We start from the raw sequence: 15,537 nt of genomic DNA on the forward strand, positions 1-15,537 counted from the left end.
GAAGTAATAATGTAGAAGACAAGGTGACGGAAGTTTATAAATAAGTATTAATAAGGTTGTGTATTAAGAGGCTTTGTGGATTACGTCATGCACTTAGCCTTTCCTCTTCCTTCTCACACGACGCAACAAAACAGAGTAATAACGAAAAGATGTAGGATCATTTTAATTATTTACTTTGTGTTGATTTTGTGAGTGTGGTAGATGTTTTTTTGTATGTCTACCTTACTTTCTTTTGTGTTTGATGTTTTGATAAATTTGAAGTTGAGGAGATATCTCGACGATCTTAATTAGTATTGGTTTTGACAAGTGTATGTATGGTGGATGTATTAGCATATTCAGCTTTTCTTTCGTGTTTGGTATATTAATAAAGAAAAGGTGAGGGAATATCTTGATAATCTTAATCAATTACTTAGCGCTGGTTTGGTGAGTGTGGTAAATGTTTTAGTATATTTAGTTATCTTCCTTCCTATTTGATGTATTAATAAAGGTAAAGATGAAAGAATATCTTGACAATCTTAATTAATTACTTGGTGTTAGTTTTGTAAGCGTGGCTGTTGTTTTAATATGTTTAGCTTCTCTTCTTTCGTGTTTGATGTATTGATAAAGGTAAAAGTGAGACAGTATCTTGACAGTCTTAATTAACTACTTACTGTTGGGTTTGTGAGTGGGAAGAATGTTCAAGATTTTCCCCGGAGCACGTAAGTAGGAAGCAGTACATTCCACTCTCTTATTCCACTTGTGCTTAACAAATTAATAAAGGCAAAGTTGAGGGGAAATCTTGATAATCTTAATGACTTACTCAGAGACAGTTTTGCGAGTGGATTAAATATTCAAGATTTTCTCCAATGCAAACGCACGCAAGTAAAGACAATACACCCCGACTTTCTTCTTTCTTACTTGGCAAAATAGTAGATGAAGGTCTTGATAGTATTGTTACTTATGCAGTGTTAGTTTTTAGGATTGATATTTAATATTTTCTCCAACACTACCAAACTTACACAAAAATAATACACTCGACTTCCTTCTTTCCTTCGTGCTTAACAAAATAGTAAAGATGAAGGACAATCTTGATAATCTTAATTACTTACTTACGCGGTGTTAGTTTTTAGGATAAATATTAAAGATTCTCTCCAACTCGAACTTAAGTAAAAAAAATATATAAATAAATAAATAAATAAATAAATACACTCAACTTCTTTCATTCGTGCTTGAATAATAAAGTGAAGAATGAAGGACAATTCTGACAACTTAATCATTTACTGTGTTACTTTATTGAGTGGGATAAATATTTCACTTTTCTTCAGCGCAAACAAACACACATAAATGTTTTTCTCTCTCATGCGCGATTCATAAATTTTAAAAGAAAAGATGGCAAGTAGACTTAACAATTTTTTAGAGCATTAGTTACTTGAGTTTTGTGAGTGAGGTAAATATTCCCTTTTTTTTTTTTTCTTTCTCCATCACACACAAACAAAACAAAATACAGTACATGTCACTTCCTTCACTCGTGCGTGCTTAACAACATAAGACAGGAAATGATGGTACACAATCTTAATAATTTACTCATAGCATCAGTTACTTATTTTTGTGACTGGAGTAAATATTTCTACTTTTTTTTAATAGACACACAAAAAATATGCACAATTTACTTCTTTCTTTCTTAAGTGCACCACAAAATAATACAAGAAAAATTGCAGACAATCTTAATAATTTACTTAGACCACCAGTTTGCTTCGAGAGCGACGAAAAACTTTTCTACTTTTCTTCAACACGTACAAAAGAAATAAAAAAAAAATTACATTCCACTCTCTTCTTTCCTTCGTGGAGAACAAAATAACAAAGGTAAAAGATGGCAGGCAGTCTTAATAATCTACTTAGACCTTCAGTATATTTTGTGAGTCTAGTAAACATTTCTACTTTTCTTCAACACACACACACACACACGAAAAAAAAAACTACATTCCACTTCCTTCTTTCCTTCGTGCAGAACAAAATAAGGAAAGGCGGAGAACGACATTAACGACTCACTTAGTAGATGAGTTAGTTTTGTGAAGGAGGTAAGAGTTTTTGCTTTCCTTCAACAAACTCGCAAAAAAAAAAAAAAAAAACATAGGTAAAAGGTGAAGGCCAATCTTAATTACTTCGTGTTAATTTTGCAAAGTAAACATTTCTCCTTCCCTCAGTACGCAGGACAAAAAAATAGGTAATTGGAAGGGGCGCTTTGAGTTAATTAAAGAAAATACCTACGTACTATGCACCTGACAGAATAATTAAACACCTTTCCTGTAATACAAAAAAGCAAGTTCAAGGAATACTAGGAAACACACTGATTAATTGAGAAAACCCATGTTACCTGTCCCTCTCATCTCTCTCTAACACTACAGTAAGTTAAATGAAAGTGACTGTAGAAGGAATAAAAGCTTTTCTCTTCTCAAATACAAATTCGGGAAGAAATACTAAGAAACAGACTGATTAAATCGGAAAGAATACCTGTATCATTTACGTTGCCTGTTCTACCTTTACCTCCCTTTTAACTACTACTGACATTCACTGAAAAATATATCTATAAACTCAACTCTTTCGCTGTTATTTGGTACATCTTTCCTTAATCACTAACCACTTTGGGACTCTTATTCTCGTTTTGCAGTTAAAGCCAAACATTATACTAGCTAGAAATTGAAAAAAATATTCTTTTCATGAGTTTCTTTCTTGTATTGCTTATAAAGATTTCATACATTGCTTCTAATGCTGTGAAGTGTTGCATCTTGCAGTGAAAGGGTTAACAGATCAGCTGAAAGCAGGGAAATAAGGTTCAAGAAATAATAAAAACACGTTAATGAGTTTATCTTACCTGTTATTATTTATCTCAAGTTAAGACAATACCTTTATACTTTACAGATGAGTTTCCATACCATAAGATAAAATTCGTCATGTTACTACAAGTTCATCAATTTCAAAAACATTCCAAGGGCCTCTTCTATCAATTATATCATATGCGCTCTTAAGATCTTTAAGAAACACAAGGGTACACATCAATACATACAAAAAAGAAAGAATCTCTAACCTGTCCTCTTTACCTTCACTAATTATGTTTATCCACACACTCCACCTCACCCTAGCACTCTTCACACTCCACACTTCACCTTTACCTCAACAAAATACAAAAAATACATCTTACAGTACCTTTCTCCCTTACCTCTTTCCTTAAAACTGCTTATCCACACACTTCACTTCACCCTACCACTCAGTGCTTCATCCTCACCCTAACTTAACTAAGATACAAAACAATACCTCTTAACTATCCTCCTCCTTAAATCTTTCTCTAAAACTATCCACACACTACATCTCACATTCCTCACCCTACGACTCCACTCTCACCCTCACCCTAACTTAACTAAAAATACAAAGCCTTACCTATTGTCCTCCTTACACCTCTATAACCACACACTGTACCTCACCTTCTTCCTTCTTCACCCTCACACTAACTTAACTAACATCCTCAGGCCCCAGAAGAAGGATGCTCCTCTACTGTGCCTTCTACATCGACTTCTACACCACCCAGGTAAGTGACAGGTTGATTAGTTGGCCTTGATTCCCAGGTACACACGTCGAGGAAAATAAATGCTTGAAAATAAATATGTGTAAAGATAAAAGTGCTAGTTATAGATTATGTAGCGAGGTTGTTAGTGGCTGGTGTCTATTATATAAGGTGGCTAAGTGGTGGAAGAGGAGATAGGTAGGTGGGGGACAGGTGATGTGGACAGGTAAGGCACTCAGGTGTACTCACGGTGGTGGTGGTGCTGGTGAATGCAGGTGCGGTTTGGACACTCGAAGCTTACCTGAGTAAAAAAAAAAAAAAGTAAGGTTATATAAAATGTAGTGAAAAGTATTGGACATTCACAATAGCGGTCACAAAAAACAACAAATATTACTACTACTACTACTACTACTACTACTATAAAGACAATAATAATAATAATAATAGTAGTAATAATAATAATAGTAATAATAATAATGATAATAAACTTACTACAACAGCCACCACGACCACTGCTATAAACCAATACTAATAATGATAATGACACTAATAACTTGTACCCTGTCTACCTAACCTTACCTGGCCGGCACCCCTTTACCCCGTGCTCACCTGGCCGCCCCGAGCAACACAGGTGAGGTGTCTACCAGGAAAAACTCCACTTTAATCTTGAGTTCCTCCTGATGAACGGTGCCGGGAACACTGTGTTGAGTTTTGCGAGGCAGTGTTGTGTGTGTGTGTGTGTTTCTTGGTGGAGTGGTGTTAGTCTTAGGAAATGTTGTGGTTGTGTGTTGCAATAAGGTTTTTTTTTCAGTGAGGAATGTGTGTCGAAGGAAGTGTTGAGTGTTGTGTTGTTGGAGAGTGTTGCTGTGTTCTTGTGTGTTGATTAGGGTGTGTTTTTTTCAATGAGGAATGCGTGTTATATCTGTGTTGCTTTTAGTTGACTTGTGGGTCTGTGCTGCAGTGTTACGGTGTGTTTCGAGAGGCTGTTGTCTTAAGAAGAGGGGATGCATGGAGGCGAAAAGAATATAATGAAATGTAAATTCCCAGGAATGTATTGATCAGAGTGCTGTTGTAATGTGTTGATGCGTTTGTGTGTGTTCTGGGTGTTTCTCTTTCAGGGGAGAACTAGACAGAAGTAAAAAGTATAAGTAAGGGTAATACACACACACACACACACACACACACACACACACACACACACACACACACACACACACACACACACACACACACACACACACACACACACAAACACACACCTGATCTGCATTTAAAGTGCGACTGAAACTCCTGCTCTATAATCAAACTAACGCAACTTTTTTCCTTCCAATCATCATAAAGTGCATTTCATTTTTCAGATAACGGTGTGGGAAAATATACGCCTTCTGTCGAATGTAACTAACTCAATGCCAAAAAGAAATCTAATATTCTAAACAAGATAAGAAACTGAATTCAATCACAGTAAAAAAGAGACAGACAGACAAACCAGAAAGACATGCAGACAAAAAGACAGACACAAACAGATCTAATCAGACTAAAAAGACAGACAGACAGACGGACTGACAGATACGGACTAGACCAAAAAGGTAAACAAACAGACTAAACCAGACCACACGCGACAGACAAACAGACAAACAGACAAGCAACCATACCAGACAGAAAAAGAAACAAGACTAGTGAACCAGAAAACTGAAATATTGAAAGGAGAATAAATCACACGAAAAGAAAAAAAAAAAAGTTTGGCGACTGAAATGCAGAGCCGGAATCAGTTTGCATTTCCCTCCGGTGTATAGAGCAAGACTACCATCATTTTGACGTCAGAGGTGAGAGATGGCACGCCGCCCTCCCATCACCGCCACATAGGGAGGGGTGGAAGGGCACTGGATAGACTGAGAGACAGAGAAAAGTGAGCAAGAAAGAGAAAGAAAGAGAGTAGGGATGAAATACAGACACCACAGTAAGTACTCTCTTCCTCCATCCCTCTTTCTCTCTCTCTCCCTCCACACCGGATAGATCGAAAGAGAGAAAGAAAGCAAGAAAGAGAGAAAGAGAAAGAAAGGGAGTAGGAGTGAGTTACCGACAAAAAAACAGTAAGTACTCCCTCCCTTCATCTCTTTTTCCCTCTCTCTCCCTCCACACTAGCTAGATCGAGACAAAGAGAAAGAAAAGAAAGAAAATAAGAGTGAGTTACCGACACAACGCTAAGTACTCCCTCCCTCCCTCCCTCCCTCCCTCCCTTTATACTAACCACACCCTCCCCTCTCCCTTCCATCCCTTCTCTCCCTTCCCCCCAAAGAAAGGGAGTGAGTGAGTTACCAACACAACACTTAAGTACTCCCTCCCTCTCTCCCTCCTTTCCTTCCCTCCACACTAACCACGCCCTCCCCTCTCTGGCCCCCCCCCCTTTCTCTCCCTCCTCTCCGCCCGTCCCTTCCAAGCCTCTAATGAGACCAGAGGACACACAAACAAGCACAATAACAAGACAGGACCCAGCCATCGATAACTTCTGCAGGAGGGGCGGAGGGGACCACACCACGCCTCCTCCAGACAAACAATGAAGGCTTTGGTGTCATGGTGGCGCTGTCTGGTGGTGCTGGTGGTGATGGTGGTGGTGGTGGTGAGGGTACAAGGGAGACATCATAGTGCCCCCAAGACCGATTCAGGATCACAAGCTGCTGACGAAGGAAGTGCCCGAAGGAGGGAAGTTTTACGAAGTCCTACGCAGTTTTTGGGAAGCAGGAAGGACTCAGCAGAAGGATTTAGGACTCAAAGACGGAAGTTGTTGGGAATTCAGGTGGAAAATGAGATGAAAGGACGGGAAAGATTGATGGAAGACCGGAAAACAACAGGATATGGACAAAACAAAATGGAAGGTAGTTTTTTTTGTGTTTTCTTTTTTTTTCTTCTTTAACTTTCTCTGTGTATATTTATTGATAATTTTCACTTCTCTCTGGTGGATGGGGAGGAGCCTTCGCCTTTACTATCTTATATATTTTGCTTTATATCAAATAGTGTACCTTATCATGAAGTATTTTAGGGATCAACAGGTATGCTAATATATATATACTCTTCCTTTGTGTTCCTTTGTGTTCCTTTGTGCCCTCAGAGGCGACAGCATGAACGAATGTGTGAATAAGAAATAGAGATGAATGAGTGAGTGAGTGAATGGAGAGAATGAATGAATAAGTAAAGTTAAATCTACCGTTCTCTTTCACACTCACTCACTTTGTCCCTCTGACTTATTTACAACCTCTCTCTCTCTCTCTCTCTCTCTCTCTCTCTCTCTCTCTCTCTCTCTCTCTCTCTCTCTCTCTCTCTCTCTCTCTCTCTCTCTTATCCCCCAATCCCCCCCCCAGCGTTCCCTATGCCCCTTACAATCCGCCCTCCCCCCTCCCTCCTCACCATCACCACTACATCACTCCACACTCCCCCCCCTCTAACTTAACCCCCCTTCCTCCCTCCTCCAGGCACCCCAGACGCGCCTTGGGTGGAGCTCTCAGGGGCGGTGGACCACACTGGGGTGACTGTCTGGCTGCAGGGACGCGAGGTGAGAGAGGCAGGTCATGGGGACACGTACGTAAACACACACACACACACACACACACACACACAGAAGGGAAGGATCTCTGCCGTCTCTCTATGTTTTCGTCTCTCTCTCTCTCTCTCTCTCTCTCTCTCTCTCTCTCTCTCTCTCTCTCTCTCTCTCTCTCTCTCTTTCTCTCTCTCTCTCTGTTGTAAAAAGAGGAAAATTCAAATACAGTCAGTAAAAAAAGGAAGAGGAGGAATAATACTTAAAGTGAAAAATTGGGATATGTTGAAACTCTCTCTCTCTCTCTCTCTCTCTCTCTCTCTCTCTCTCTCTCTCTCTCTCTCTCTCTCTCTCTCTCTCTCTCTTTCTCTCTCTCTCTCTCTCTGGTCCTTACCATAAAAATGCTTCGTTTTCTCATTACTTCTATTTTCAAAGAACACAAATGACTAGTCAAGTTCCTATACATGTTTTCATTCACTCATAGCTCGGAGTCCCCAAAACACTATCGCTGGAATCATAGCAACACCCTTGAAAACCAATATAACTTACACTAGTGCACCCTGCTGAACGACCAGCGACAAGGCGGAGTTCAGAATCTTCAAAACTATCACTAGAATCACGAAAACATCCTTGAAAACCAGGTAACTTCCCATATAAGCTGTTGAAAATGCTGTGGTAAGATGACGAGAGGTTTAAAAATAAGGAAAGCCAGGTATCTTCCCCTACACCCTTTTAAAAGTACTAGCGGTAAGACGGGAAGAGGTCTGAGAATACGGATCAGTCTTTCCCTCCCTTCTGCAGGTGTACAAGAGGCGTAACATCCTGAAGGAGTGGGCGGGGGAGCAGCGGAGGTACCATGCTGGCGTACATGTCATCGCCCTTCACCAAAGCCGCGGGAGGATGATGCAGGTGCGGCAGTTCATTACGTGGCAACCAACGGGTCACAGAATGCTGGCGGAGGCTGTGAAGGCGCTGCAGGAGGGACGGCTGGTGTTGGTGCTGGGTGCGGTAAGTTGTGTGTGTGTGTGTGTGTGTGTGTGTGTGTGTGAGCTGACGGAGGTTCTGAAGGCGCTAAAGAAGGGACGAATAGTGCCGGTGCTTGGTACGGTATGATGTGCGTGTGTGCGTGTGTGTGTGTTTGTGTGTGTGTAAGAGAGCATAATACCAACCTTCAGCCGCCCCTCCGCCCTTCCCCGCAGCCGGACTACCTCAGCTGGCTCAATGCAGAAGGCACGAACGCCCTCAAGAGCCTCGGGGCGCGGCTGGGACTGAGGGCGGTGAAGGAGGAGGCGTGGGTGCTGCTGGCGAGGAAGGGACACGGGGCGCTCTTCGAAACCCTCATCACTGCCAAGAACTACACGTCGAAAATTGTCTCCCCTCTCACCTTCTCCGTCAGTCTGCCTCGTTATCCAGGTGAAAATTTATTCCAACGGCTTTAGAGACTGGAATCCCCCCACACCTGTTTCTGTATTCCTTCTTCCTATGACTTGAACTCTTTCACGAGGGAGGTTTCGAGACACTTATCCTTCAGTTTTGGATGATCCTTTTTTTGACCTCTTCTTTGGGACTGGACTCTCAGTGGGCCTTTTCTTCGCACTTTATTTTTTCGCCCTGGTCAGCGTCCCTCACTGCTGTCTGGTTTATTTTTTTTCCTCTCATTAACCATTCTGAGACATTTCCTTTTGTTCGACAGCCACCATCACACATTATAACGACTAAAAATAATTATTGCAAAAGTCTCTTCTTTCTTATCCTATTCTTTCTTGTACGTGTTTATAAAAGGTTTCATACATTGTTTTACGTGCTGTGAATTGTTGTTTGTTGCAGTGAAAGGATTAACATGAAAAAGAAAAAAAAATAGGAGATTCATACATGGCACCAACCTCTGACTCTAAGGAAACGGCGATAGGAGAAGAAAATGGCTTCTAAGACTAATGAAATGGTGTGGTTCAGAGTGTAATTTGAAAGCACACCTCTGGCAGCAAAGGGACAGAATAGTGCAAGTCTTTTCAACCCCTCTAGTTATATTTTTAGTTTAGTAAAGTCCAGTGTTACATAATAGGAGCTTTGTAATCAAGGACAGTATTCTCAGACGCTTCGGTGTCTTACCTCAACTTCCAACAAGCTCTTGTGGAGACTGGTGGAGTTTTTAGTCTGTTTTCATGGTTATAGTGATAGTTTAAGACGGATTCTACATCACCAATAGGGAAAAGCCCATGAGAACCTGATTTATTATCTCAATGGCCTTTGAAAACAGTCCTGATGAGTACGAAGAAAACGTTTAAAATAGTTGCTAAGAAATCAAAGTCAAGTGCAGTGAGTTTTTTTCTTTTTCTTTTCCTAGACGACTTTCCCTTTTTATTCTTTTACGCATCATGAGCAAAGTATTTCACTGCAGCATTCCCCAACTGAGCCCTGTGAATTCCGGTTTATGAATGTGGATGATGGGTGCAAATAGCTAGGTACGTTTTATACAGAGACTGCAACGTGTAGGTGTGATGGCTTCTTGTAGCTTCCCTTGCTTTCTTACGTTCTTTTGTTCTAATTTCCTACATATCTCACTGCGTACCTTTTTTTAACAGAGCGCCACTGTCCCTGGTACCAAGACCCTGAGTTCGCGGCCCAGTTGGAGTTCTGTGAGACTTTTGAGGGGTACGGCGAGATGTGTGACTGTCAGCGGCCCGTCCACCTGAACCGCATCGCCTCAGTGAGTCTGGCGTGGGCGTGTCAAGCAACCTGTTCTTACTGTTGTGTTTGGTGCATTTGTTTAGTATTTCAAGACACTTCTGATCATTTTGGAGATTCTTTTGAGCTATTCTACTTTGTGACTGATATCTTCAGTTGTTCTCTCTTTTCTTTTTTTTTTCTTTTGCAGTTTTCTTGTTATTGTTTGTTTATGTTGTTGTTGTTGTTGTTGTTGTTGTTGTTGTTGTTGTTGTTGTTGTTGTTGATGATGTTGGTTTTGGCTAAAGCCCCTCTTACATAAAATAGATAATCGGATTTGCTAACACTTTCTTTATAAACAGACTACCAGTGACTCAAGATCTTAAACCTAACTTCACTAAAGACTTAACCTAACCTAACTTTAACCTAACCTAACCAGATCTTGTCCTAGCTTAACATAATATAACTTAACCTAACTAACCTAACGTAACCTCGCCTCACCTCGCCTCACCTCATCTCACCTCACCTCATCTAATCTAACATAACCTACCTGAACAAAACCAAACATGACCTAACTTTAACCAAGACTAACCCAACCTCATCCACACATAACCCTTAACCAATCCTAACCTAACCCAATACAACCTAAACTAACCTCACTTCACCTCACCTAACCTAAATTAACCAAACCTCACCTCACCTTACCTAACCAAACCTCACCTAAGAGGCTAAGCACAGTGGGAGTAAGAGTGACACGTCAGCAGACTTGTGGCCCCGACTGTACTACCTGGCCTTGTTCAGGTTGTCAGGACTTACTTATCAGGGACACGGCGGTACATAAATCTTGCTCAGGGTCGCAGGGAAGGACATGCTTGGGATGGCTTGAATATTGGCTTCTATGTCTTATATCACAAAAGGAGGACACGCAACAGTCAGTCAGCCTGGGTACAACAAATCGTAGTATTGGAGTGAGGAAGGATTGAGATCACAGCCTTTCCCCTTCACACTCTTACATCCTCACACCTGACAGCCTGGCCCAACCCTGACTCAACCTTGACACTCTTACACCCTCGCACCATGACACCCTTACAATGGCACTGCTACATGTAAGACAATGGCTTGGACTTATGCTGATAAAGTGGAGTAACAGTCTTCCTCACAACTCCAAGTCAATTAACTCAAAACAGCTTGTATCATTTAGCATCTTCCCCTCTTCACATCCGTGCACTTCATACACTTTTACTTATTCTATCAAAAAAATTGGTCTCAACCTCAAATTCAATCTTAAAACTGAACCTGAAACCTAACAACTAAAATCTTGGGCTGAAGAATAAAATTGCACCTAAAAACTTAATATTCAAAACTCAGCCTTAGCATATCACATACAAACTAACCTAAAACCTTCAGCCTAAAACGAATTAATACATAAATACATAAACTTAAATTCATAAACTTCAAACTTACCGTAAAACTTGAAATATAAAATCTTAAAAAAAAAAAATAATAATAAACATGAAGAGGAAAAGTTCATATGAAAACAAAACAAAAAATAAATAAATCAATAAAACAAAAAGTAAAAGATGATAAAACAAAATATAAAAGAAATCAGTAATACAATAAAACAACCTTCCCTTCTCCCCTTCCCCTCGCCCCCCCCACCACCAGCCACACCTGTCCCTGGAGGAGGTGATCCCCGTGGTCCTCATCACCGCCTCCAGGTTCCCCAGGGTGGCCCAGCAGGTGAGGACGCTGTGGGAGAACCCCGGGGGGGGTCAGACGCCCCTTATGATGCTGGTGGACGGCGCGCACCCAGAGGCGGAGGCTTTAGGGAGACTCCTCAATATTACTGTGGTGACGCACCGCAACCCAGCCACGCCAGGTGAATATGCGCGCACGCACACACACACACACACACACACACACACACACACACACACACACACACACACACACACACACACACACACACACACACTCATAAATTTCTTCTTTCTTTCCTTCATAATACCCAACCTTAACTATCCTAAATCAACAGAAGTTAACTAGACTTACCCTAACCTTATTAACTAACTCCTTTGTTCTTCTCCCTAACAACAAACAGTAAGACACCGAACTCTTATTACACTTCCAAAAACATTCCTCCAGAGAGAGAGAGAGAGAGAGAGAGAGAGAGAGAGAGAGAGAGAGAGAGAGAGAGAGAGAGAGAGAGAGAGAGAGAGAGAGAGAGAGAGAGAGAGAGAGAGAAACACTGGAAACACCACATGACACGAATAATTAAAATACTGAACTCTACTACACTTCCAAAAACTTCTGCCAAAACAGTAAAAAAAAAAAAAAACATTGAATACACCATAGGACACAATAAAAACACTGAATATTACTACACCTCCAAAAATTTCCCTTAAAAAGAAAAAAGAAACAAAAACACCTTAAAAACACATGGCAGACACCCAGTACCCTTCAGGAGCAGCAAATTACCAACACCTGCTTCCCTTCCTTCAGGCACCAAGGAGAGAGTGAACGAGCACGTCAGATTCTCCCTGCAGACAGTGTTCAATTTCTTCCCTGACGTGGACAAAGTCATTTTTGTAGAGGACGACCTGGTTCTCGCCAACGACTTCATCAGGTGAGTCAATGAAGCTGATGCGTCAAGAGATTAATGTGTTTTTAATATTGGTTGTGGAGATTGAAGTAACGGTAACTACACTTTTTAGTTTTTTTTTCTATTTTCACTACGTAACTAACAACTTTACAAATAACTCAAGGGATTACGATGTTTTTTTTTTGTTATAGAGACTGAAATAACTAACTACTCTTTTCTGTTTTTATTACGTAACTACTAATAACTTAATGGCTCAAAGGATAACGGCGTTTTTTTTTTTTTTTATTAGTTATAGAGGTTGAAATAACTAACTACCTTTTCGTATTTCATTACGTAACTAACTGACCTGAATAACTCAAAGGATTATTTTTTTTATGAAGACTGAAATAACTAACTACTTTTTTTATTTTCATTTACGTTGCTTTTTCTTTCTTGTTATGGTTGTTGGTGATTGAAATAATTATAATAGTTTGCGTTTTTTCTCTATAGTTTGTATCAATAATTTCAACGCATAACTAACATAAGGGCCTATAGTGCTTTGTTCTCATGGTTGTGCTGATTAAAATAAATGTAATGCTGTACTTTTTTTCTATAGTGCATGATGATAATTAAGAGTTTCCATTCCTGTAATCTATATCTCTTCCCTTGCCTTAATGGATTACAGAATAGCATCTTATAGAGTCGGGGTCGTACAAATTAAAGTAACTGTAAAGAACTTCTCATTTTTTCCCCCCCTCTCTCCCCAGTAACTTTATCACTTGACACTCCACCTCGACCAGTTTTCCTCCACCCTCCCCTTGAGTAGGAAATAACTTAGGTGTTTAATAAGTTCAGTGTTTAAAATTTTCAATCACTCCATAACTTCATCTCAAAACTTCAGTAGCCCATAATTCTAGTACGTAACTACAGTATCTTTAATAACTTCAATACCTAACAACTTTAGCACCCAACAACGTCAATAACCTAACAACTTCTAGAGCCAATAACTTCAGTACCTAAAAAGCCTTAATATCTAATAGCTCTAGTAACAAATAACTTTACCTCCTAACAACTTCACCCTCTAACAACCTGCATTGCCCATCCCACAACTACTTTACAACTCAGACAGCAACACAAAGAATCATGATCACAAACACATAAGCAGGTGTCTCGACAATTTCTTTTACCACAGAGAGAGGGAACGTGTACATGAATTAGCTTTTAACCTTTTGATAGCGAGTCCCCAGGTGTCGCGCGTGAGCCTCAGGTCATTAATATCTGCGTCACTTGAACAGTTACACGGGCTGACTCACTTGTGCGTGATTAATGGGCCGCTCGTTTGTCACGCCCTCGTCTCTGCGCTACTCTCACAAACCTACCTCCTTTTGAATACGACTCAGCTCTATTTTTACTTTCCTTCAAGTTTTTTTTTTTTTCTTCTTCTTCTTCTTCTTGTGTGCGTGTGTTTGTCTCCCTTTTTTTTTTTTTTTTTTTGCTATTTTGTTTAAGTTTCCCTCAAACTACCTCCATGTTAATACGGCTCTGCAAACTTTTTTTTTATTTTTATTTCTCTCTTCTTCGCGCTTTTTTTTTTTTCTTTTACGTGTATGTGTTTCTATGTCTTACTGCTGTTTTTCTTGTTTTCGTTTTCTCTCAAGTCTTCCCTCTCAATTTTTTCTTCAATTTTTTTCTTTTTTTTATCTTTCTCTTCGTCCACTACTTTCTCCTCCTCCCCTTTGTAATCTATAAGCAGCACCATTACTTCCATTTTCTTTTCTTCTTCCTTCTCCTGCTCCCTTTCATTAATTTATCCTCCTCCTCCTCCTCCTTCTCCTCCTCCTCCTCCTGCTGCTTTTTTTTTCGTGAACCATTAGCATCACCATTTATCCTCCTCTTTCTCCTCCTTTTTCTCTTCCTTAAAACATTAACATTACCATTTGTCCTCCTACTCCTCCTCCTCCTCATCCTCCTTTTCCTACTACTACTACTACTACTACCGCTACTACTTTATGATTAACTATTAACATTACCACTCATACTTACTCATCTCCTCCTGCTCCTCCTGCACAGTTACTTCCAACAAACATCTCTTCTCCTGAGCGTGGACCAGTCAATCCTGTGTGTCAACGCCTATAACTACAACGCCTTCCCGCACACGGCCAGCGACCCGCACCGCATTTACCGCGTGCAGTCCTACCCCTACTACGGCTGGATGACGCGCCGCTCCACCGCCACCCGCATGCTGTCCCGCTGGCCGCCCCACCACCAGGTAACGCCATGTGGGTTCCTCCTCTGTGTCTGTATTGTGTTGTTTTTAATACCGTTTCACTGATAGACTATTTTTTTTCCTGTCACTGACGGTTTTTTATATTGGTTGTTGTACTAAAACCTCTTATATTCATTCGTAAACTAGTCTTTCTCTGTTTCTAACTCTTTCACTACTAAACTCTTCTTGTAATTACCTACAGCTTTTTAGACACTCATTTTTGTCACTCACTCACTCACTCAACACTCCTTCCTTCCCTCCCTCCTGCCGCCCACCAGGAGGCAGACTGGGACCTGTACATACGATACGAACTCATGAACGAACACACGAGCGTCATCATCCCGGAGGTTCCCCGCACAAGGCACGAGGGCGGGGCGGGGGTGCACGTGTCGGGGCTCGAGCAGGAGTCCACGTACAGCAAGAGGCCCCTCAACACCTTGCCGCAGCCTACCCTCAACCTGCGGCGCCACTGGGACCCGGCCTACTCCGTTGATTTGATGGTTAAGATACTGCAAGGGAAGGTTGTCAATATTACTACACATCCTTGTATAGACCCACCCGTCCCTAAGTACCAGGTGAGATACAGGTACTAGTTAGGTTAGGTTAATGTTTGATTCAGCTTTGTGTTGTTCTCCCCATCACTAAGAAGCAGGTGAGTTAAAGGTATTGGTTAAGGTAGGTTAATGTTATGATTTGTCCTTATATTCCCTCTCTTCCATTCTCAGGTAAGTATCAGGTAAGTTATACAAGTACTGGCTAGTTTAAGAGTGTTTCGACTCGTTCTTGTATTGTACTAGGTGAGAGAGAGACAGGTTACGTTAATATAAGTGAAACAGGTACTACAAAAAGTGATACAGGTATTTGTAGGTAAGTTAAGGTGAGTGTAGCAGATACCACTTGAGTCGCAGGTACTGGCAGGTAAAGGTGAGTGAAGGAGGCACCAGGTGAGTTGGGGAAGT

At 40.8% G+C, this 15,537-nt stretch overlaps 2 protein-coding genes across 4 annotated transcripts in view; one reads left to right on the forward strand and one right to left on the reverse strand.

Annotated features, from left to right (window-relative positions):
* Positions 1–7,358: 7,358 nt before the first annotated feature.
* LOC135112443 (protein O-linked-mannose beta-1,2-N-acetylglucosaminyltransferase 1-like) lies at positions 7,359–14,788 on the forward strand. Its single transcript, XM_064026904.1, has 7 exons — positions 7,359–8,075; positions 8,267–8,480; positions 9,650–9,774; positions 11,397–11,610; positions 12,234–12,357; positions 14,383–14,591; positions 14,781–14,788. The coding sequence occupies exons 1-7, from the start codon at positions 7,968–7,970 to the stop codon at positions 14,786–14,788; spliced, it is 1,002 nt and encodes a 333-aa protein (XP_063882974.1). The 5' UTR covers positions 7,359–7,967.
* The window catches only part of LOC135112120 (uncharacterized), a 91,504-nt gene continuing 87,303 nt past the window's right edge, over positions 11,337–15,537 (reverse strand). For 2 of the 3 annotated variants that reach the window (XM_064026128.1, XM_064026126.1), the window contains exon 3: positions 11,337–15,087. In XM_064026128.1, coding sequence (XP_063882198.1) covers positions 14,818–15,087 — 270 coding nt within the window. In that variant the 3' untranslated portion in view covers positions 11,337–14,817. The remainder of the gene's footprint in view (positions 15,088–15,537) is intronic. The other variant, XR_010274084.1, reaches the window with a different exon arrangement.

Source organism: Scylla paramamosain, chromosome 23, assembly GCF_035594125.1.
Source record: "Scylla paramamosain isolate STU-SP2022 chromosome 23, ASM3559412v1, whole genome shotgun sequence".
NCBI lineage: Eukaryota > Metazoa > Arthropoda > Malacostraca > Decapoda > Portunidae > Scylla > Scylla paramamosain.

What these genes read in the sequence shown, in the direction of transcription:
- LOC135112443 (XM_064026904.1), top strand. Translation starts at nt 7,968, where the DNA reads ATGATGCAGGTGCGGCAGTTCATTACGTGGCAACCAACGGGTCACAGA. An exon ending in CAGTCTGCCTCGTTATCCAG is followed by an intron (nt 8,481 to 9,649) that starts GTGAAAATTTAT and finishes TTTTTTTAACAG; the next exon opens with AGCGCCACTGTCCCTGGTAC. An exon ending in ACCTGAACCGCATCGCCTCA is followed by an intron (nt 9,775 to 11,396) that starts GTGAGTCTGGCG and finishes CCCCACCACCAG; the next exon opens with CCACACCTGTCCCTGGAGGA.